The sequence below is a fragment of the Nansenia antarctica genome, assembly GCF_963989245.1.
Source record: "Nansenia antarctica genome assembly, chromosome: 2".
NCBI classification, from domain to species: domain Eukaryota; kingdom Metazoa; phylum Chordata; class Actinopteri; order Argentiniformes; family Microstomatidae; genus Nansenia; species Nansenia antarctica.
Genome location: NC_137675.1, coordinates 15,972,694 through 15,995,975, shown reverse-complemented (window position 1 = coordinate 15,995,975; position 23,282 = coordinate 15,972,694). Strand labels below are relative to the sequence as shown.

At 43.0% G+C, this 23,282-nt stretch overlaps 1 protein-coding gene across 1 annotated transcript in view; it reads right to left on the bottom strand.

Moving 5' to 3' along the window:
* sorcs3a (sortilin related VPS10 domain containing receptor 3a) overlaps positions 1-23,282 on the bottom strand; it is a gene marked incomplete at its 3' end in the record, with an annotated part of 139,572 nt that overhangs the window by 11,858 nt on the left and 104,432 nt on the right. The window contains exons 10-21 of the mRNA XM_080522483.1: positions 16,842-16,988; positions 15,445-15,547; positions 14,019-14,095; positions 13,576-13,667; positions 12,241-12,348; positions 11,482-11,599; positions 11,188-11,321; positions 9,583-9,696; positions 7,181-7,352; positions 2,171-2,357; positions 573-706; positions 11-76 (exon numbers count right to left, since the gene is read on the bottom strand). Of these exons, the coding sequence (XP_080378609.1) occupies positions 11-76; positions 573-706; positions 2,171-2,357; positions 7,181-7,352; positions 9,583-9,696; positions 11,188-11,321; positions 11,482-11,599; positions 12,241-12,348; positions 13,576-13,667; positions 14,019-14,095; positions 15,445-15,547; positions 16,842-16,988 (1,452 nt within the window). The remainder of the gene's footprint in view (positions 1-10; positions 77-572; positions 707-2,170; positions 2,358-7,180; positions 7,353-9,582; positions 9,697-11,187; positions 11,322-11,481; positions 11,600-12,240; positions 12,349-13,575; positions 13,668-14,018; positions 14,096-15,444; positions 15,548-16,841; positions 16,989-23,282) is intronic.

Sequence of the window (23,282 nt, the reverse complement as noted above, 5' to 3'; positions counted from 1 at the left end):
AGACCTGTACCGTGACCGTGTTCATCCCCTCGCTGGTAAAGGTGTAGGAGATGCTGCCATCTAGAGTAATCACTGGCTGGAAATAAACATAGAACAAGAAATAATGGATTCCCACAACTGTATCCTGTCATGTGTATTTCTTCGCCTCCTAAATCAACGGTTTATGAAATATGCTATTAATATAATAATAGGTGATAACTGGTCAATTGGTCTGCAAGTCGGCATCCGATGTTCAGACTTTTCTTTCGAAAAATGTAAACACATTTCAGCGTTGTTGAAAAATCAATGACACACTCGCTAATCAACTAACACAGCTTGTTTTGCGAGCCTGCTAACAATGTAAAGTAGTGTTATAGTTAACTAGGTAGCAGGTGGGATTACTCACCGAATCCATTGCGTTGCAGTATTTTGGCTTGACTAGCGAGTTTGTGTTGTGATTTTTAACAACATGGAAATCTATTTCAGTGTTTCAAAATAAAAGTCATTTCGATTGGTTTCCGACTTGCTGCCCAAATGACCAGACCGTGTCACATAGTATATATATATGTCGTTCTTTTATCAGCCAGTTTTACCTCAGTGCTGTTCCCCAGCCACCAGAAGTAGGTGACGGTCCGTGAGTGGCTGGGCCAAACCACAGCTGTGAGGTTCACTTCCTTGTTCTTGATGACCACGTAGGGAGCCAGCAGCTGGATGCGCTCCACGGGACCTGAGGGGACCACAGACGACACGCCATAGGACGGTTCAAACTCAACATGAGGATTGGATTATCACCAAGACACATGGGGGCGGTTTCTCAGACCCAGATTACAGTGTGTCTACTGTACGTGTGGACTAGAAAGCACTTACAATGGAGATTCCGTTAGTTCAGGACTAAGGCTTAATCTGAAAACAGCCTTCTGGCTCCAGTCCATGAGAGATGATGGATGATGTGCAGGCCTTTGTTCCGACCCAGAACTAACACATCAGATCAAATGAAATTGTGGCAAACACTGAAAACAAGTAGTCGATTATTTGTAGCAGGTGTCTCAGTGTTGGGATGGATGCCGCTATCTCATTCCATGTCTCATGTTGACATGGTGCCTCGTCAGTAATACTCTCTCTCCGTGCATAGAGCCTAATAGAAGCTGACAGGAATATGTGGCATTACAGTAATCTTGGGGGTAAAGTTTCCTACAGCAGTCAAGATGGAACACAGTATTTTCACAGCAAAACTTCAGCTAAAGGTTGTGTGCCTCGGCGGTCTGGCATGTACGTCTCGCCTGGGCCTCTGTTAACGCTCATCCTATTTTACTGTAACTAATCTTTATCCTGGCTTTGCAGTGTGTGTGTGCGTGTGTGTGTGTGTGTGTGTGAGCGTGCGTGTGTGTGTGTGCACGCGCGCGCGTGTGTGTGTGTGTGTGTGTGTGTGAGTGACTCACTTGGACTAGCTCCCTCAACTGCGTTTGGCTGAAAATGTTCAGCTGGGAAATCGGAGGTGTGCTTGGCGTACAACTGAAAGCATCACCTACACTCTCTCCGTCTCGTCAAACACACTGGTGGCGAGACACCAGAATCATTGCCATCAACATAATATGTTATCGAAGTACACTGATTGAAAGCACACGAGCAAGCGGCAAGGGACAACGTTTAAATGGCACCTTACAAACGGATGAAAGCTTTCCATCCAAATCAGGAGACGAGGGGGGGCAATTCAATTCACTGTACCGCAAAAAAGCAAGCCTAATTCTTGAGGTTTCTTTCAGAAAACGACTGTTTTTATTAACCCTCATTTTCTTGACATTTTCCCACTTCACAATCATTTCACGCTGAGAAGAGATTGAGTGCGTCAATGTGATGTACCATGTGTGCATTCTGGCGCGGAAAAAAAGACAGATTGTACCACCTGTAAAGGTAGTAATTTGCTGAGAGGTAGAGTAAGTGCACTCCACAATCCCAGTTTCAGCCCACATTGTTAGCCATACTGTAACATATCATTTGTAAATTGAGGGTCAGGTATCTGCAGATATAGCTACGTATATCACATTCTGTGATAACTGCCTCAGCCTCTGTGAAAACCGCCCCTACAACAACTCAAAATAACTCAGTGGCAGTTATTCAGTAACATCATCATTGACAGAGACATAAATTGGAGATCGCAGCAAAAGGTTGGCAGCAGCGGGTTGGAACTTACAGGTAACATGCAGAAAGAGCTTGGTGTTTTCAGATCCTAGGCTGTTCTCCGCAAGGGCCATCACACGGAATATCCCAGCCGTCTTATAAACGTGACGGATCCCATCCTCCGTCCAGCTCCGGTTGGAGTAGGACACGGCAATACCATCCCCGAAGTCCAACTGGATATTGGTCTTCATAGAGTCACCCTGCAAGATGACAACTGCTTGTTAAAGGAGCTGGGCCGTACGTCTGTTGGACATCTTCCAATCTGAAGAGGCAGCCACCAGAAACAGAAAGGCGAAAATCCACTCTCCTAGAAAAAGATTCACTCTCCTAGGACACCACTGGTAAGTAACACTATATTTATATGCAAAGTGAGTGTCGGGTATAGACATTTCATTTTAGAACCACTTTTTTCCGGACCAAAACGTTCGTTATTTCATTTTTTCTTTCAGGATTTCATTCCCAGATTGCTAAACATAGTCATTACAACCATTAGGAGGCTTCTAGAAAGCTTGAATGTTACATACTGGACCTTTAAGTACCAAGTAAAAAGGGATATGGTATGAAAATGACAATTTGGCACATGGCATATTATGGAATTGGATATTAAAGTGAATTGTCAAATCAATATTATACATAAATTGAATAAAACGTCCAAACCAATGCCAAATATTTAATTCGGAACACTTCAACTCAAACTAAAATGATTTTAAAAAGCTGAATTTAATCTGATTGATTTTTGCCAAGTGGCCTATGTGATTATCACTGGTAAAACTGGAGTGGCGTACTCAGTGCTCAGTACCCAGGGCTCAGCAGGCACAGGCACGGGCAGGCCAGCATCATTATTTGCTTTTGTCAAAAGTCCAACAGCTGCTGTTGTGACACCTCTACATTAGCGTGCATCCTGAGCTTGACATGTTACATAACACCGGTGGGAGTGTGTGTTCCCGTGGAGTGTGTGTGTGTGTGTGTAAGAGAGAGAGAGAGAGAGAGAGAGAGAGAGAGAGAGAGAGAGAGAGAGAGAGAGAGAGAGAGAGAGAGAGAGAGAGAGAGAGAGAGAGAGAGAGAAAGAGAGAGATTGAGAGGGAGAGAGAGACCGAGAGACAGAAAGGTAGAGTCTACGTTGTAATCAACAGACACTGGGGTGGCAGGTGTTAGAGTCAACGGACTGTCGGCTAACACGCACACGCACACGCACACACATACACACACACACACACACACACACGCACACGCACACGCACACGCACACACACACACACAGGACTAGCCAAAACAGAGCATTACATTCAGCCTCACAGTTTGTTGTGCCTGCTAATGCTAGTGTGTGTGTGTGTGTGTGTGTGTGTGTGTGTGTGTGTGTGTCTGTGTTGACACTGTAGACCAAGATATTCTAATAGATAGACTAAAAACTTGGGTAGGACTTTCGGGCACTGCCCTAAACTGTTTTAGATCCTACCTACAGGACAGAAGCTACTATGTCTCCATTGGCAACTTTGTGTACGACCAAATTAAAATGACATGTGGAGTTCCCCAAGGATCAATCCATGGCCCCCTTCTATTCAATCTCTACATGCTTCCATTGGGACACATCATAAAAAAGAACAAAATTGCCTACCACAAGTATGCGGATGACACTCAAATCTACAGAGCCCTCTTACCGAACGACTATAGTCCCGTCGACAATCTCTGTAATTGTATTAAACAAATAAACGCCTGGATGAGACAAAACTTCCTCCAACAAGGACAAAACGGAGATAATTGCATTCAGTGCACCTGACAAAAGATCGAAAGTCAGTGCGAAACTTGATTCTCTCTCTCTTCAAACTAAAAAACAGGTCAGAAATCTTGGTGTAATTCTAGACTCTGTTCTAAACTTCAACAGCCATATAAACTCAATAACTAAATCAGCCTACTATCACCTGAAAAACATAACAAGATTGAGAAGTTTCATGTCCAAACAACACCTTGAAAAACTCATCCATGCATTTGTTTCGAGTAGACTTGATTATTGTAATGGTCTACTAACAGGCCTATCTGAAGGAGCTGTTCGTGAATTGGAGCTCATCCAAAACGCCGCTGCTAGGGTCCTAACAAAAACGAGTTTGAACACATTACAGTTTGAACACATTACACCAATCCTGAGATCTCTAGAGAATTGAATTCAAAGTACTCCTAATTGCATACAAATCACAAAATGGTCTTGGACCAAAATACTTAGATCAGATCTCCTCCCACCCTATTCCAGCAAGGCCCCTAACGTCAGCTAATCATTTTAAGAGTGAAAACAAAACATGATGCAGCAACTTTCAGCCACTCTGCTGCATGCTCTTGGAACAAACTCCCTGAAGAAATCAAAGAAGCCCAAACCCTTAAAACCCACTTCTCTATGTATTATCTTGTTAAATGTTTCTATTTATTTTCTATATATATCTTGTCATTCTTATTTTCTCACTATCGTCCTCTTACTGTATTTTTCTTTTAAGGTTGTATGTAAAGCACTTTGAATTGCCTCTGTTGTATGAAATGTCCTATACAAATAAACTTGCCTTGCCTTGCCTTGCCTTGTGTCTGCGTGTGTGCGTGTGTGTGCATGCGCGTTGCACGTGTGTGTGTGTGTGTGTGAGGCCCCTGCTATCTGCATGCCGTCTGGAGCTCCTCTGAGAGTTACATCTGGCACATCCCTAGGATCAACACACCACAAGTGTTGGTGGCTCCAGCTGCCACAGAGCCCCAAATCCGTGCTTATCCCCCAACCCTGCGAGTGAAAACTCCCAGCCTCCCCGTGGCACATTGTAGCGCAATACAATTGGGATATTCATTTGTTACACTGCATTAGCGCGGGGGGGCTTCGCCCAAAAAGCACAATGACAAAATGCTTAAAAAAATATCCTCCCTCCCCTCCCTCTCATCTCCTTCCTCCCTCGCTCGCTGTGTCGCATCTTTTCAAGCGCCGTGGAGTGTGAAAACGAGGCGAGGTTGGCTACGTGTGGTGTAGCTTCTGGGGGACATTTCATGCCACTTTGCCCGGAAAATTATGACTTGAATACGTTGAATAAAGAAAAGGCTGAAGAAAAGGACTGAACAGAGTGTGCATTGTTGAACTCTGGTTAATGGCGGGCCTGGGCCGTCCTCGGTGGCGTCGATGTCACTCAGCTTTTGTCGGTGTCCGTATCGGGCACCATGGGATCTGTAATCTGCATAGGAGGGATACTGGCCTACGGGCTAAATGTCATTCTTTGTGTTTGTGTCTGCACTCTGGCTCCAAACACATTATGGGCCTAAGCCTCTCGCTCTGGACAGCAGTGATGGTTGCCAACAAAAGGCTCTGTTGTACAGACACTGACACAGGGCTGAATACAGTACACCTGTTTCAGGTGACTGTCACGGCACACAGATGCTGTCGTTGGTAGGATGGCGATGATGTCATGTTGACAGGGAGTGTTGGTACAGACCAGCAGAGGCTGGTGGAGGTCAGAATCTGAGAACGGGCTTATTGTAATGCATAGAACTAAATACAGAATATAGATAATGGTATCAAACATTTCATTTCATGCATTATAATAAGCCCGTCCTCCGATTTCTACGTCCACCAGCCTCCTCTGGTACAGACACAACTGATGATTTATTACTGTTCTATTAAAATGATATTCTATCATTGTACAAATTCTGGAAATGTTGAGATTGGAATGGAATGTATTGGGGTGAATCATTTTGAATAAACTACTTCTGAAGATATACACAGCAGGGAACTGTTATTGACTGACTCAAACAATTCTATCTTTCTAATTCTAATTTGAGAGTTGAGAGTTGTTACATTCATGTTTTGAGCATAGGAGAATTGTTAGAAGACTACTGAAAATATATATGGGTAACTCAAAATTAACAAGCTGTGCCTCTAGGTTGCCTTCATCCATTTTGCATGAGTTTTGCATCCCTTTTGCTCCTTATAAGATATTCAACAAGACAAAAAATAACAATCTTAATTAAACCCAATTATACTGAATAATCCAAGGTTAATCCAAGGTTACTTTTGACCCTTTTTTCTCAAAACATCAGACATTTTCCTCTTCTTTCTTCTTTCACCCCTTTTCCTTTTTTTCCCCTTCCCTATTTCATCCCCCAAACCGCCATGTGCTCGTACATACCGCACATTAAATATTTAGGGCCATTTGCTCTCCCCAAGAAATACTGCCATCGCAGGCTTCATGAATATAAATTAAAGTCAAATTCAATGGGAGGATTTTCCGAATGCATAAGACCGCCGACACCATGAGGATTCTTATCGCATCGCTTTTTTCCCCCTCCTTTCCCTCTATCAGGCGATCCCTCTCTTAATGAAAGAAATAGGGCTCATTTCCTCAACTCATCACACTGTAATATGACAACTGTGCCCGGGCAAGACCCCCAGAGAGAGACACTTACCTCTGGCTACAGTGGAGGGGAAAGCGACATTGCTACCGCCGACACCACAACCCGGGCGCAACAGTAATATCAACGCAACATATTCCACCTGAATTTCATGTGCCCTCGTAGAACACTGTCTGGGGAGAAGGCCCCGGAAGGGCCCTGGCCTGCTGCTACGTTACCACTACCCCACGTCTCTTCACTCCATAACAAGGGTTTCGAGAGGCGTCTGCTATGAGGTCTTTAGTTGGATCTGTCTCTAGCCTCTGGCCTGTAGCTGTAAGTGGGTGATGTCGAGCGCGTTGACACTATTCAACTTTAAGGGAGTTTTATGTATTAGCTGAAGGAAGGGTGCAAATGTAATTCATTATATTGTTTCATATGCCTGGGATAACTATCTTGTCATACATAAAACACAAAAAAATGTGATTCCACTCCACTACCTAATAGGACAGCAGTTGTAGACCACATGCACAACGTTACTTATGTATCTATGCATAACAATACAGCACATTGATTTTCATTTGACCTAAAGTAAAAATCAATATATTTCATTACAGTACTATATAACAGGCAATCATCTGAGCTGTTAGGGATGCCATTTTGGCTCATTGCCCACCTCGTCCAAATGAACCAGGAAGGTGACGTTGGTGCCCAGGTTGGCAGTGAGTTTGCCATCACTGGTGGCGAGGGAGAGGCCTTTAGGAGATCTGTTGGGACACTGCTGTTTTCTTGCCGTGTACATATCCTTCACTCCTTTGGTGCAGTTGTTCGACACCACTTTACGGTACCTTGGAAAGATACAAGGAATTTAAGAACATGGGTGGGGGGGGGGGGGGGGGGGGGGGTGCTTGGTAACTGCATTTGGTAACTAGAATAACTAGCATTTTGTTAACTTTGCAGTGAGTGTGTAAACAAAGGATGGCTTGTAACCTCAGATGTCCTAAGAGATCCTGATGTGTGTGTCTGACAGTTTGGCATCTCACTCAGAATCATGAAACACGGGACGTGATGTTATACTGTCCATTGTGCCAATGGATGGTACGCACATGAGGTTTGCCTTGATGTTGAGAGTGGCATGGGAAGGATATCTCAGACATGGGAAGGATGTTAAATTTCGGGACACATCGTCAGTAGAGTACCTTTGAATCATGGGGTGTTTCGGCCTTTTCAACACTAGACACCCTCATCTAAGGCGGCCAGCTACAGGGTGATCAAGCCTGAGCTTGTGTCCCATGCCCAATCATGAGAATTGCCTGGTTGTTTAAATGGCGCAGCCCACGGGACTATGCAAGGCAGGGGTGTCCTCTTCCCTGAGTCAGGCCTAGAGCTGACCGCATACCTTGTTCACCCTCCTCCTGGAGGGTTCTGACCTGGGTTCTCAAGTGGGAGTGGGGGTAGGGGGGGATTAGTGAGCGGGTCATGTTGCTGTTCTTTGAGCCCAGCAAGGGTCCTTCCGCTTGATCCATATCCACTGGCTGCTTCTTTCGGCCGCTTCCGAGAGTGATCTAATTGTCTGTCGCAGAGCCTGTCCATGGATGCCAAGGTCTTTCAGCAGCCTAATGGTGGAAGAAGCCACGAAACCTCTGCATCCCACTTCACCCGGATAGACTTTTGCCTTCCATCCTCGTTGTTGAGCGTCTGCTGCCAGTTCTGTGTAGCGCAGTTTCTTGCGCTCATAGGCCTCTTCAGCTGAATTCTCCCACGGGACTGTGAGCTCTATGATGTAAACAGACTTCAGTGAAGGGGACCAGAGTACCAAGTCTGGTCTAAGGGTGGTGGCTGCAATCTCGGGTGGAAAGATTAGTTGCTGGCCAATATCGACTAGCATCTTCCAATCCCGGGCCATGGCTAGCTGTCCAGCTTCTGGTTTGGTTGGAGGATGGTTGGACTTTTTCTGTCCCTCTCGGATGAATGTTGGTGCCGTGATGGAATTGGTTGCTTTCAAGGGCAAGGAGTTGGTGGTATTCCTCTTGCTCTCAAGAGCTGCTGCCAGGCTCTTGAGGACCTGGTTGTGCCTCCAGGTGTAGCGGCCTTGTGTGATGCTGGTCTTACAACCGGACAAGATGTGTTTGAGAGTCGCTGGAGTTGGGCAGAGGGCACAGGTTGGGTCCTTACCATACCACTGGTGAAGGTTTTTTGGAGATGGGAGCACATCACAGGTAGCTCTGATGATGAAGCTGATGTTGCTTGCCTCCATTCCCCAGAGCTCCCTCCAGCTGAGCTTTCTCCTTTCCAGACCTTCCCACCTCATCAGTATAGATATTATGTCTGCTCTCTATGACTTGGGCCAAAACAGGTCACATCACTATTGACACAAATGCTGTGTCAGAGGCACCTTGCAGTACTGGTAGATCAGGGAGGTTTATGCATACAGAGAGTTAGACAACATTGTATTCACTGGGAATTAAACATTATGCTAACCCCACAGCAGTAAGCTATTAGTAAGATGTTATGGTGTTGATGATCTCCTGTGTGGTGAGGACATTGTTCTTTGACTATGCAAGTGCATTTAATACCATACAACCCCACCTGCTGGCCCAAAAGGTAAAGGACATTTATTTAAATCCATATATGATCAAATGGATTATAAATGACCTGATCATGTTATTGGTATTACTTGGTCAGACTGAAATAGGCAGTTTCAGATCTGAGTTGTACAAATACGGGGCCCCACAAGGGACAGTCTTGTCACCTTTCCTGTTTACTCTCTAATGACTTCACACACACACACCGATTAAATGAGCTAAATCTACAGAAATGCTCTGATGTCATAGTAAGCTGTTTAAGGGAAGTAGGTAAAGCTCATCACAGGGAAACTTGAGTGACTTGAATTCTAGACTATACGTTTTAAGAAATGTCCGATATTTTAATGTATGTGACAAAATGCTTCACTACTCTATTCATGAACCATTCAATGCTCCGCAAAAGAGGTAAACAAAAACCTGAAAATGGAGAAAACACGAAAAAAATCTCAAATACAAAAATACCGTAGCCTACAGTACAGTGCACTCTACTCACCCCGTGCTGTTGAAATAGTTCTGCCCTTGACTGCAGCTTCTTGACACAGTGGAGGGGTTGAACCAGAACGCTGGCCGGCAGTTCCCATCTCCCCGCCGCTCAAAGCCATAATCACTATCACGTAACAAATCACATACCGCATGATCAATAACTGCATTCACAAAGGACATCCTATCACTGTATGTAAGATCTCTCCTTTCCTATCCCCTTAGCACACGGCAAGGGATTTTTAAGTATATGTATTCTTATCTAGCATCGTTATTATATATATCGATTTAGCTACAGTTGACAATGTACTAGATCAGCAATAGGCAGTTGGTCCCCCAGGGGGCTTTATGCTAGGGTCTGCTGACTCCCACTGCTGTCGACCAATCAGGTGTAGATTTACATCACCTAAAACAGGTTAGGCAAGTGCCCATTCTAATAACGGCGACGACATTGATTTATCAATTAATTAGCGGGTCAGAAACGAACAATACCAACAAACCCTGTGGGTGAGTCGCCTGGGCCCGAAGTGATTAGGAACCTCCCCCGAATCATTGACAAGCAGTCAAGTGGAATTATGGTGTTATGTTTGGTCAGGATAAACAGTTAAACAGGTTCTAACGAGAGTATGGTGTCCAGTTTGGGACATTACAGTGCTGCAGATTCAAAGTGCTTTGGTTGGATGTTTCTCTCTCTTCATTTATCATTTGCCCCTACTTGTCAAGCACTATTTCTGCAATGTAATGTCCCTCTTTTGAATCAAACCCCTGGACCTACTGTAGGCTATAGCAAAATGGAACATCAGGATAGTTTACGTCCTCGTACGTAATGGCAATCAGTAAACATGTCAGCAACATCTTTGGAATAAGACTACACAATACACTTTAAAGTCCATTAAAAGTTTTGTTTTTTTGTATTCAACTGTCTATCCCCAGCTGCAGAGAGACAGAGTGATAGAGAGAAACATGGTCAGGAAATGACTGAAATGAATCATTCCGCCCCCCCCCCCCCAAAATAATTAAAACAATCTATCACAGAGTCTAATGGATGCCAATTAAAAATCATACAGCCTGACCTTAAGCAGACAATATTTACATACAAATGCACCGTTTCTTTTTTGTTCTCGGCCTTTTCAAGATAAAAGAAACAGTCAGGAATCAGTCAATTTGCATACAAATTGAAACTATTTACACCCCTCATCTTCTCAACATTATTATAAACATGGCAAGCAAGCAGACGTTAGGAGCAAATTGCGTAAAATAAACCCCCAACTTATCTGATTATTGGAAAATGCCAACCCTAATGGACTGAATGAATGTGACTTTGAAATATAAAACCATGTAGCATATAAACAACATATAATTGGCTTAAAAACAAAATACACAAAGCAAATTCTCGGTCTTGCTTTCAAAAGCTTTGAATACTTCAGTTGTGTTGCTCCATACATGTAACAGTACCTTTAGAGAAAAGACGTTTTGTTCTTGTCACAAAAGATATGCTTCTTAATACAGGTTATGACTGAGGGTTAGACTAACTGCTTTTGTTATGAAAGATGTGCTAGGTAATAGAGAGAGAGAAGAATGACTTAAATTGAACATTTGGACAAAAGGTCTCCTTTACCATTCAAAGTCATGGGCGCGACAGATACACGTCTCGGCTGAGAGGATTTTCGCGTAATCTTTTCCCAGCATGCAGTAGTTTCCAGGCCTGCGTTTCATATATATTTTCTTCTGGCCCATCACACAAGGTTCACCCTATAGAAACCCAAACAGCAGGATATTAAAACATACAGGGCATGGGAATACGATCATAAGATATCCTCAGACATCCGTTAAATGGTCACCTAACATAAAGCACCAGCAAGCCCAAAATCATCTTGAGTTCACTCAAAGAGCCCTTTGAAAGAGTCTGAACCTGGTTATGCAGGTGCCAGGTCTGATAATCCTCTTCTGTGCATCTCCTGTTGAAGATGGATTTGTAGTCAATTTTGATGAGCTGCCATTCAGATCGATGACTGAAGTGTCCAAAGAACCTGTAAAAGTGAGTGGAGCATGGGCTTATTGTTACTGGCTAAGTCATACTTTCAATGGATATTCTCTAGAGGAAAAAATGCTTTTTCATCTAGGACCTGGTTTAATTTAGGTCCAAGAAGCTATCTCTATGAGCCTTCTTTTTTATTAACATAGATTTCGTATCTGTAGAAATATCAACAAAAATCCCCTTTCCCCACAAAAAAATGCACAGTGAAGATAATATAAAACGGCAAGGATTGTCTGTACAAGTCTATGAGTAATTGAACTGTCTGTGTTAATATATATGTTTTACATTTTAACCATTTAGCAGACATTTAATATGTCCACTTAATAAGTCTACTAAATAGACTGTTCAATTGCACAACAGACAGCTCTTATGAATCAAGCTTTATAAAATGTTGCCTCCTGAAGACAAGTGATTAGAAAGTGTTGAGTTGACACCCAGCGCTCCCCACCCCAACATCCCACAATCCCCACTCCCTCCCACCTCTGGCCTCATCTCCACTCACCCCACCCTGAGTCCTCTGATTACCCAACCCTTCCCAACTAACCCCCAACTCCCTCTCTCTTCTACCTACCAAAGAAAAAACAGAAAAGAGAAAAGAAAAACATGTCACTCTCTCCTCCAACCTCGACTCACGTCATGATCTGGTTCTCTGTCCCGGCTTCCACCAGAACCCCGTCCACGAACAGAGGCACCAAAGAGAAGCTATGCCGGCTCCACTGTCTCCCCTCGTCAAAACTGACCCTGTGTGTGTCAAAACACATTCACATCACAGCGAATGACAACTGGGGGAAAAAACAACACTTTCAATTACACTAGGAGGCTATGAGGGGGGCTCTTCCGGCATCAGAAGAAGTGAATATTCTCAATAAACGAGACCCTGAATGTCAGGTTGCGTGGTTACGGTAATTAACTACTGTAGCTGTCTGTTGAATAGATGTGAACAAGTTTAAAATCCCTTACGATCAAAGCAGGGATGTAAAAAAAAAACTGATTCAAACCAAAAAAACAAAAGTAGGAAAAACAGGTTTTTTAGTGTCTGAAGGGAAAAAACTACATTACAGGTCTTCGGCAGAGTCTACGGTGGGGAGAAAAACCACAGAAACAAAATCAGAATAGAACTGTTTTATGTTTCAACGACTACAGGGAGGAGGATGAAAAAAAAAGGGGGGCAACTTTCCTCTGGGAGGCCTTTAGCTGTATTGATTCTGACAGCTTATCAACATGGCTGCAGCAGTGAGAACAACTAGAGTACCTGAGTGTGACAAGGTTCAGAACAACACGACTAGGATGCAAGAAAGCGTCCCTCGTTGCCGCGAAACCTCTGTTGCCTTCATCTGGCTAAAAGCACTGACAACAGACAAAAGTGTTGACATGCATCCATTAAGAGGATTCAGGCCAGGGAGACGTTTCACGTCGCACTCGCTGGAAGAGAGACGATTGCCTTCCTTCGTACAGTTTGAGATAACACGCGAGACTTCGGCGTGCTGTGCTCCTCAAGCCGTTGCACTTAAATCTTTTAAGAGACAAAAAAAAACCAGCAGGGTACACTCCACTGGTCCTAAAAGTAATTTCAAAATTGTAAAGAAATTGATCTAAGAACAGGATCTGGTCTCACATGGATTAGTCGTCACTGAGGCAAAACATGGGGCCCCCCAATTTGGAGAGGATGGCAATGTGTTAATGTAAAACACTAAAAGGAGCTCCTCGGCGTTGGAACTTACACTGGAAGAGAGGAAACCACTATCTCCCTCTTAGAAATGTTCAAGCAACTTTGTAATATATATTTTTTCGAGGATCTAAGTAATACCACTTATCACTGTGAAAGCTGTACTGAACCAACACATAAGATGATCTGTTATCCTGATATGCATAAGTGCGATGCAAATTGTAGGCTATTAAAGGGTACAATAAATAATTAGTCAAGCCAATTATATTGGTTAAATTACTTCTAACCATGCATGAACCTACCATAGATGCCTAGTGGGAACTGTTGGTTGCTTCACAGCGACAAGGGCCCCTCCTTTATCCAGAAACCACACATTGTGCTCCTCCTCAAAAATCTGCATAAGGACACAACAACAATTGCGTTAGTTACAATATTTAGTAGTTACAGTATTGCGTAGTTACAGTATACACATCCTGAAGTTATACACTGATGGTTTAAAGATAGCAATGCCTGAATTGATTCGTAGGTTCTATTGAAGTATTCAAATACCTGTGTATTTGAATAACGTTGTGACCTATGGACCATAGGCTAATATTATGTCCATAATAGCCTAAAAAATATTGAACATATTGCATGACCTAGTTCCACGTCTTTGGTTTTAAGCATATCAACCTTCATTACAATATACTATTTCCTTACACAGAAACAACAGCAATTTATTCACAAATGCAGTTTTCAAATTCACCTGTCTCCAGTTATTTCCAGCATCGGAGGAGATGAACATTCCAACATTGTTGTAAGAAAGCTCAGGCCCAATATTCCCTGTGGTTAAAAAATAGAACAAAGCATTTGTAGCTGGAAAATCAAACAACATTCGAAATCAGATGCAAAACACAAGACAGAGAATGGGAGAGAAATGCACTCATTAATGCTTAATGTGAATATTTTTGTGTTTGTTGCTTTTTCGAAACAATGACTCAACGTGTACTAGGTGAGCATACACCCTCCAATTTGTTGATCCGAACTGATATCCCAACCGCACTGCTTTGTATCAGGGGCGTGTTCTGATCTGGAGTGTGTTTGTCATGTTCGTGAACTGATCTCTGCACCAGCTGACGTGTGTGGAGGTGCAGGGGCGAATGAATCACGGCTCCAACGCAGTGGCTTGTGTACGATAACCAAACAGACATGCACACACCCATGTATGCATACACGCACGTACATGCGCGCACACACACATACACATACACATACACACACACACTCACACACACATACACACAGACACATGCACGCGCACATGAACACGTGCACAGAGCCTCACACACCCCCCCCCCCATACACTCTCTCACACGCAGTTAATCCATTGTGTCGTGTGTCCTAAGTGTGACTTTGTGTAAAAAAACTAAACACTACACTGCAACCTGAAGATAACATCAGAGGTATAATAGCGTGCCTGCGGCAGAGTCAGCACTGTTACGGTAAACAGATCAGCGTGGCTTAAGGAACTCTGCTAACACAGCTCCGGTGGGAAACAGGGACAAACTACTATTTCAGTGACATCACTGGTATCAGTTTGACTACAAACATTATGTACAAAAAAGGGATGTTGGCCATTTTGGAGCTTGAATATAGCAAATTTGTAGTCACAAAGACTTGCAGTTTTTCCCTCTTTCCGTATACATACACCCTATAGGCACTATTACCCTGTGAGTTGTGTGGGGTTTTGTTCATGTCAAGCAGTAATACCCTAGTTTTAACTATTCAAAGTCACTCACTCTAGCCCTCACAGCTCAAGATCGCACACACCTGTTTTAGGATTATACATGAAATTCATAATACCCATTGTCACAGTTTAAGCCGTGCCCCTGTAGACAGGGAAGAATTGACGTTCACAATCTCCCCCTATCTGCAAGCATGACCAATGTCGTTACACCTTATTTATATGTAAATTCAACCAACCAATCTGAACACAAAGCTGTTATAATACATATTCCCTGTCATAACCAACCCTGTTACACTCCCATAATAGCAGAGCAACTGCTCATTTATGGTGCTATTGTAGCTTTGCCTCAGTTGACAGGTTGCCATTGCACATATGACAACAATGTTCCTAATACACTTAACTGTAGATACATAATGGTTAAATAATAACTAGAAATGTTTCTCACCAGTGGCCACGATGATGCCGGGCGCTGAGTTCTTGGTGGAGATGCTGCCAGACAGGTAGGGGTTCTCTGACGTTTGGAGTTGCAGATGGAGAGAACAGAAAGGCTGGGGGTGGGGGGGGGGGGGAATTACACACTCCGTTTAGTTTGTGGAAGCCATTATATACTGCTCAATCACTAAAATGTTACATGGAATACATTTGAAATACAAGTTGAGACCACCAAAATACTGTGCATGATTCCAATGCGATACTACCCACAACATGTTTTTCAATGCAACTATAGCAAGATGAACAATACCTAGATAATGGACACGATGAGCCACAAAGAGCAGAGTTGCTTTTCTCCTTTTCAGTAGAACATTTAAGAATTAAGATGATTATGTTATGCAATATAGCATTCTACCCACAGAAAAACATCAAATGAACAACACTGACATGCAAGTAAGACAATTTCTTTGGCCTTCAACAAAGCGGTATGCTTTCATAGTTTGGTTTAATTGGCTCTATACCACTCATTAATGGAAAAAAAAAAACAGGGAGGATTCTCCATAAAAGCTTGAAGTCAAGTCTTGAGGGCAACACAACAAAAGACAATTGGTTTCACAGAGCAGAAAAAAGAATGTGTTCACTTTCATCTTTTTCAATTGATAGCATGACATTGCTGGGAGGACACCAAGGGCAACGGGATTTAACTCGGTAATCAAAAAGAAATCTGTGACGGTAATTAAAATGTCACACGAATACACAATCATATTCAGCCTGTAACCCACCCCACGCAGCCCTGCAATTGCCTGTTAAACAGCATGAACTCCAGCTAATGTCTCGACACAATGTCTCTAATAGTCCTCGTTTTTTACTCTTTAAAAGGGATAGAAGAGATGAGACACCTAATGTAAAAAATGAGGAGTGTATTCTGTGAGTACTATTTTCACCTGTGTGTTACATCTGAAACGTGATTACACATGGGAAATTTTCCCTGTTTCATTAGGATGTGTAAACATTCTACCTTGAGGAAGTGATCTAATGTAACTCTTATCACGTAGTATGTACTGTATATTGAGTCCCGGTTTGTTTACCAACGTAGCAAGATCTCACTTCCATCCTCCCCTGTATTTTACCATTACACACATTGAATGTCATCCATTGTTTACATTGACATTTACGGCATTTAGCAGACGCCTTTATCCACAGCGACTTACAACAAAATCCATTTATCGAAGTGAATAATCAATTCTTCACATCAATTCAAAACTTTTTAATTGTTATTTTATTGCACTTACAGTATATATATTTTTTTCTATATATCTTAATGTATTTATTGTTCTGTAAAGCACTATGAATTTGCATTCAGTTGTATGAATATGTGCTATACAAATAGACTTGATTTATAAATCTTACCAGTATACAGTGGATGTCGTCCCCAGCCAGGTCTGAGGCCGGGGCCTGCAGTAACCTCCAGTCACGGCCCTTGTTGTAGGTGATGTAGGTCTTCACCTGGTTCTCTATCCTCTTGTTAGCGATCAGCATCCCTTTAATGCCTGCTACCTAGGAGAAATGGACACATGCATGGCTGCATCTCAAATGGCACTCTACTGAATGTTCCCTAATGTAGTGCACTAGCTACATAGTGCACGGGCTTGAGCCCCCTGTGGTTCTGTCTCAAAGGACCCATTCCCCCATATCCATAACTATCATGATTGTCATGATAACCATTGTACTGTCTTGGATAGGATTGTATTGTTGTGCTGACACAGATAATCATGTCTCTGAATGTTGGGAGTATGCAATGTTTTCTGTATCTTTATGTCCTGTTTTATTGTCCTTTTCTGTGCAGGGGTGGGTGGCTCTCCCAGTTTCCCCCCTTGGGGGATGAATAAAGATGATCTAATCTAATCTACTGTAGTTAGGGATGTCGCGGTAAGAGTGCCAATTCACCATAGCAATTGTGGCAAGCCACAATGATTTATTATTTGTGACTTCCTCTATCATTTTCAGTCATGCACCCCTAAACATACACGGTACTGAGTTTCAAACCGCGACATGCCCTCAGTGCACTTACTGTATGTTACATGTTATACACACACAGAATTGCTCTATTTTTCAGTCTTGTGTGGTTATATTTCAAATGACACCCTATTCATATTCCCTAGTGCAGTACACTGCTATGGAAAAGAGCCCCGAAGTGATGAACTACATGGAGGAGTAGGGTGTCGTTTGAGACACATAGGGCCCTTGCTATGTGGATTCTCAAAAAAGACAAAATAAATCTAACAAGCTGTTTTTTTCCTCCAAAATATCTGTCTAGCAGACATCACAAACACAGTCAACTTCTCTTTTAATTGTTCTCTCTTATTGTGTACCCCATACCAGGGTTTCCGTTAGAAAAAATTGCCGCCGGACATCGTGTCCGGGAAGATTTCGATTTACCGGACAAACGTGATATATTCCGGACATATTAAAATATAATAAAAATAATTTTTTTCAAAATTATATATATTTTTTTCCAAATCTAATATAGCTGTTTGTCGCGGTGATTACTGTTGTGTAGCGGCCTATATATGCCATTTAATGTCTATTTCTCATCCGATACGATTAGATGCGAGCTATATAATATATAATAATATAACATGATTCGCATGCGCGCTATATGTCCAGCGCTGAACGGGCGCCTCTGGGAACTGAACAGACAGCATCGATCAATGAACGGACTCCACATTACGTTAACTGAAGTTTGTTAAATTGTTTGGGATTAATGTGAGTTTTCTATTTTCTCTTTCCAGTTTGACCCTTTTTGTATCAATAAAACAACGTCATTTCTATAACCAGGTCTCGCTGGTTGGGAACGCATTTCGTTTAGCTGATATGTTACGCAACCGAACAGCTTCGGGAAAACGAGTAGCAGCGCACATAGTAGTGAGCAAATACTGACTTCCACTTTTAGTCCTAGGCAAAGGTCCAACACAATCAATTATTACACGTTCAAATGGCTCCCCTATAGCAGGAATGGGATGCAATGGTGCGGGTGGAATGGATTGATTAGGCTTACCCGCCATCTGACAAGTATGGCAACAGCGGCAGTGCTTGGCAACATCCGCCTTCAGTCCGGGCCAAAAGAAATGTTTCAATATCAGCTGATAAGTTTTAGTTATACCTAAATGTCCTGACCACTGGCTCTCATGTGCTACAGATAACACCTGTTGTCTATAACCCACAGGCACAACCACTTGTTTTACAGTATTCCACTCACAACCATTTGCATTAGGAGGAGACCATTTACGCATTAATATCCCATCGTTAAGGAAATAAACTACGTTGCCCCCTATTTCAGATTCCTCACTAGCTGCATGTAAAAAACATTTGTTTAATGACTGATCAGCTACTTGAGCGACACGCAATCGCTCGCCGGTTACAGGCAGAGATAGGCTGTCAGCGGATGGTATGGTAGGACTCGGGGAGGATGGTAACTCTACCACTTTCTCCCTGGGAGAAGCTGAAACAATCGGGTTCTCATCCCTTTCAGAAAAGGCTTGCATAATCACACTATCACAGAGAGAAACATCGCTATCCTCCTCTCTGCCTCGACTCGATTGTGCACGAGTTATAGCGCACACCGGAAACAACCGCTGTTTCGCATAGGCAGCCTACACATTAGGAGTCATCATCATGCCGGTGTCAAATCATATCATAATAAAATAAATACATAGCCTATATATTCGTCTTTTTTAAAATAGAAGGAATCAGAATGTGAACTTTAGCGAATTGTATTCAAATTGTGCTTAGAGGGAATTATTTTCACCGGACATTTATGTCCGACGAGTTTTCAATTTGTCGGACTTCAAAAAAAAATACCGGACAAAGTCCGGGAATTACCGGTTAACGGAAACCCTGCCCCATACACTTGCTTCTTCTTCTTGCTTTCTTCTTCTTCTTTTTCATGTTGTTGCAACTTCAACTGGGACTGTTTACAGTTTTTCTCAATCGCTTACACACTAACATTGGAACTTGAGACACAATGCGCAAAACCTGAAACTCGTCTATCTTATCTCACACCAATTCTTCACAAATACAAACACCTTTCCTGCTTTTCACTCATGTTGCAGTTCTAAACCACACAGTGAACAAAACATTAAACACAATTCTCGACATTCGGCACAATCTTCCTTGATAAAAACTCTTGTGTTCACATGGAAAACACTACCATTCAGAATGCTAAATTCAAACCACCAATCACACAATCACACTCCTCATAATGGGCAAACACCTATTGCTTTTGAATTAGCAATCATAGCTTTAGCAAGAAAAGGTTAGCTCTCCTTGTTGGAGAACAATGGATGCCAACTTTGCAGAGAAAGGTAGAGCGAGAGGTGTGAGAGTCAGAGGAGGAAGAGGAGGATGAGCAAGAGCAAGAGGACAACCAAGACTACGACCTAGGGGAGCAATTGCCTCTGATGAGATTTGGACCACTTTGGTTGACCACGTTGATGAAGTGGGTTTCATCCTCGTAAAAAGGATGGCAATGGGGAAGGAACGTCATCGGGCCAGCATGACATTGTTGAGGTTCCTGGCCAGCGAGGGGGGGAACATCACCATGTGCGCAGCTATAAATCACCATGGCGTGCTCCATCGCCATTCAACCCTACAATAGTGCCCATCTCATTACTTTTCTGGACACACAACACAATATCCTCACCCCAGCCGAGCAGATGGATAGCCCAGAGCAGCCCAGGTACATTGTCATCTTGGACAACATACATTTCCACCGGGCTGCTCTGGTCCGCAACTGGTTCATCGACCACCCAAGTCTTTTTCCGTTCTTCATCTGCCACCATATTCTCCATTTCTCAACCCTATTGAGGAGTTTTTTTTTCAGCTTGGCGTTGGAAGGTATATGTGCGCAGGCCCCATGAGCGCCTCCCCCTTCTACAAGCAATGGAGGACGCATGGTGATATAGCTGCTGAAGCATATCAGGGATGGATTTGTCATGCCAGGCGATACTTTCCCTGCTGCTTGGCCAGGGAGAACATTGCCTGTGATGGTGATGAGGTCCTGTGGCCAGACAGAAACGGAAGGCAGGATGCAGCCTAATTTTCTTTTTCTTTACAGTATATGCAGAAGGCTTATTTGTTTGTCTGTATGAAGAACATTTGACAAATCTAACTGTATTTGCTGAAATGTATCCAGTATTTCAGAATAAAAAACATTCTAGCGTTGTATTTGTGCGTTTTATATTTGAATATGAAAACATAACAGTTTATAACAGGCTACTGTATGCATGTAGTGTAACACTGAAAGGCCACTAAAGGCCTCCTGATCATCTTGGCATAGTAGTGTCTTCCGCTGATCATAGTGTTTTCCATTGAGCACATCAGTGTTCAATTGGTTCTTAGAATTGGTTCGTGGTTCTTGTCTATTTGATGGTGTTTGTGTGTCGACAACATTTCATTTTGAGAAGACATAACATTATTTTGAATGCAGTGTTTGCTTTTGCAAGACATTTGTGGAGTTTAGGGTTTTGTGTGTGAGTTTTTACATTTGTGTTTAGAGTTTAGAGAAAATGAGCTATGATTTCAGAAAATGTGTTAAAGCGATAGAGAAAAACTGTAAAACTTGACACCTTGACATGACACCCTCTCCCAGAGACTCCCTCCAGAGCTATCATTCCATGAGCCCTCTAGTTAGATAGCTATACCCCCTCGCCCACACACACACACACACACACACACACACACACACACACACACACACACACACACACACAAACACACACACACACACACACACACACACACACACACACACCTCAAAACACACATACACACACACCCACACTCACACATACATACTGTATGGATGGAGGGAAAGGTCTGCTGATGACCTGCTTTAAATAAGATGGGTTTCCATGGTGAAGGGCTCCAGAAGTATGCCTTCTCCCCCGAAGGGCCCGTCCGTATAAGTGGCACTAATAGGCAGTGCGTTTGACATCGTCATAGAAACGCGGCACTTCGGATGGACACGGCTAATGAGGATGAGCACCCCTCCCTCTCCTTACCAGATCTGTCAATCACTGTGGTAATTATTTATCCCCCCCCCCCCCTCCCCTCCCCACCCCCACACCACCCTTCCCATCTACCATCAAACAACACCCCCACCTGCCACCCACACTCCCTTCCTTTCTTCCCTCCTCTGAAGTGAAGGGTACAAGAGATCTCCACTCTGTAGGAGGATCACATAGATCCGCCTGCATTAAAGTGAACAAAAACTGCTGCCTTTGCCACTGGCCATAACACCACTTGTTTCAGTATGTCCTGTGAGACGACGACTGATGTTGACGATCAAAAGGATCGCTACTATCAACGTTTCCGTCATTCAGTCAACAATGATATCTAGTAATGAAAAACCATAGGCCCACGCTGTGTACTACGTATGTTTATGTGTGAATCAGAGATCAATCTAAACGGACACAACAACAAACAGTACGTGTGTGGGTGAGAGTGGATGGTGTGTGTGTGTGTGTGTGTGTGTGTGTGCGTGCGTGGTGTGAGCGCACGCGCGTGTGTACGCGTGTGTGCAGTCACAACACTATGATAAACGACCAACGGAAACCATAGCCGTTCCTCAGTAGCCTGCCCTAGGTCTACAGTATATGTATAGAGTACATGTAGTCTGTCTCCCTGAAGGCAGCATATAAAAATTTCTTCAATATGCATTAATGAAGCTTTCCGCAATCTATTAGGGATATGGATCCACTGCTGAATCAGAGCTCCTGGGGTTTAAACGCGTTGGCAGGGAAGGGAAGGAACACTAACAGGAGAAGCATCATGACCACTACATTAACTAAATCGTCTAGGACTCGCATCCACTCCCCGCACCCTCGTTCAAAAAGCTATTTATAGCTCTCAGAGAAAAGGAGGGGAGAAAAAATGTAAGTGATGGTGCTTTATTTTCATCAATGGGTTTTCGAGTACTTGATCGGTGATTGTCTGAGGAAAGTCAGATGTTGTGCTATCGCCTATGTACAGGATTCATGATAACTCTGACTGTATTAAAATCCACCCAAATGGCCAACTAGCATGAACTCAGAAGAACAAGATTTGATTGAGAATGGATTCTCGTCTAGGTTGAATCCAGGTTACTCTTACATTTGTGAATTGCTCCTGTTAGCTTAATAATGGGGAATGGGAACCATTCATCTACCGAAATGAAATAAGATCATTGATTAGAGACGGGAGGAGAATACTGAGCTGACGAGCACTGATGAATACTTCTGAGTGGAGGGGTTAGATGAGGGAAAAGGCCAGGGCTTTCACTGTGTCCCCTCTGTTCTCCTGTTGCGCTGAGAGCTCTTAGCGAACGGTTCTCCTCTCTCTGAGTCTTTTGGGTTCACCAAGTCTCTGAAGCAAAACACTCTGTGTTGTGACAACAATAAATGGGACTGTTACGAAGTGCTTTGGTCACAGTCTGTACTACTCAGTTGTGCCGGCAGTGCGGTAGCTCTAGAGAATAGTCTGTCTCTTCCTAAAGACACAGACTAAAGTGGTAGGCTACTTCAAATGTATACAGGATATTATCATTTTGGTTTACGTTGTTTGAACTAATGAACATAGTGTATACGTAAAGCTAGGCCCATTTCAGAAACACTGTACAGTGTAACAAGTCATATTGTTATTACTCATTAATGCATAGTGTTTTAATTGTTCTTACAGTAATGTTAGGGGTAACTACATCTTAACAAAGAGTAATTACAATACCTTCAGATGAGGACTGTCAATCAAAGTATTAGCCCAGCTGCTATACAGTAGAACTACAGAGTATATAGTGCATTAGCTATCGCTAATGAC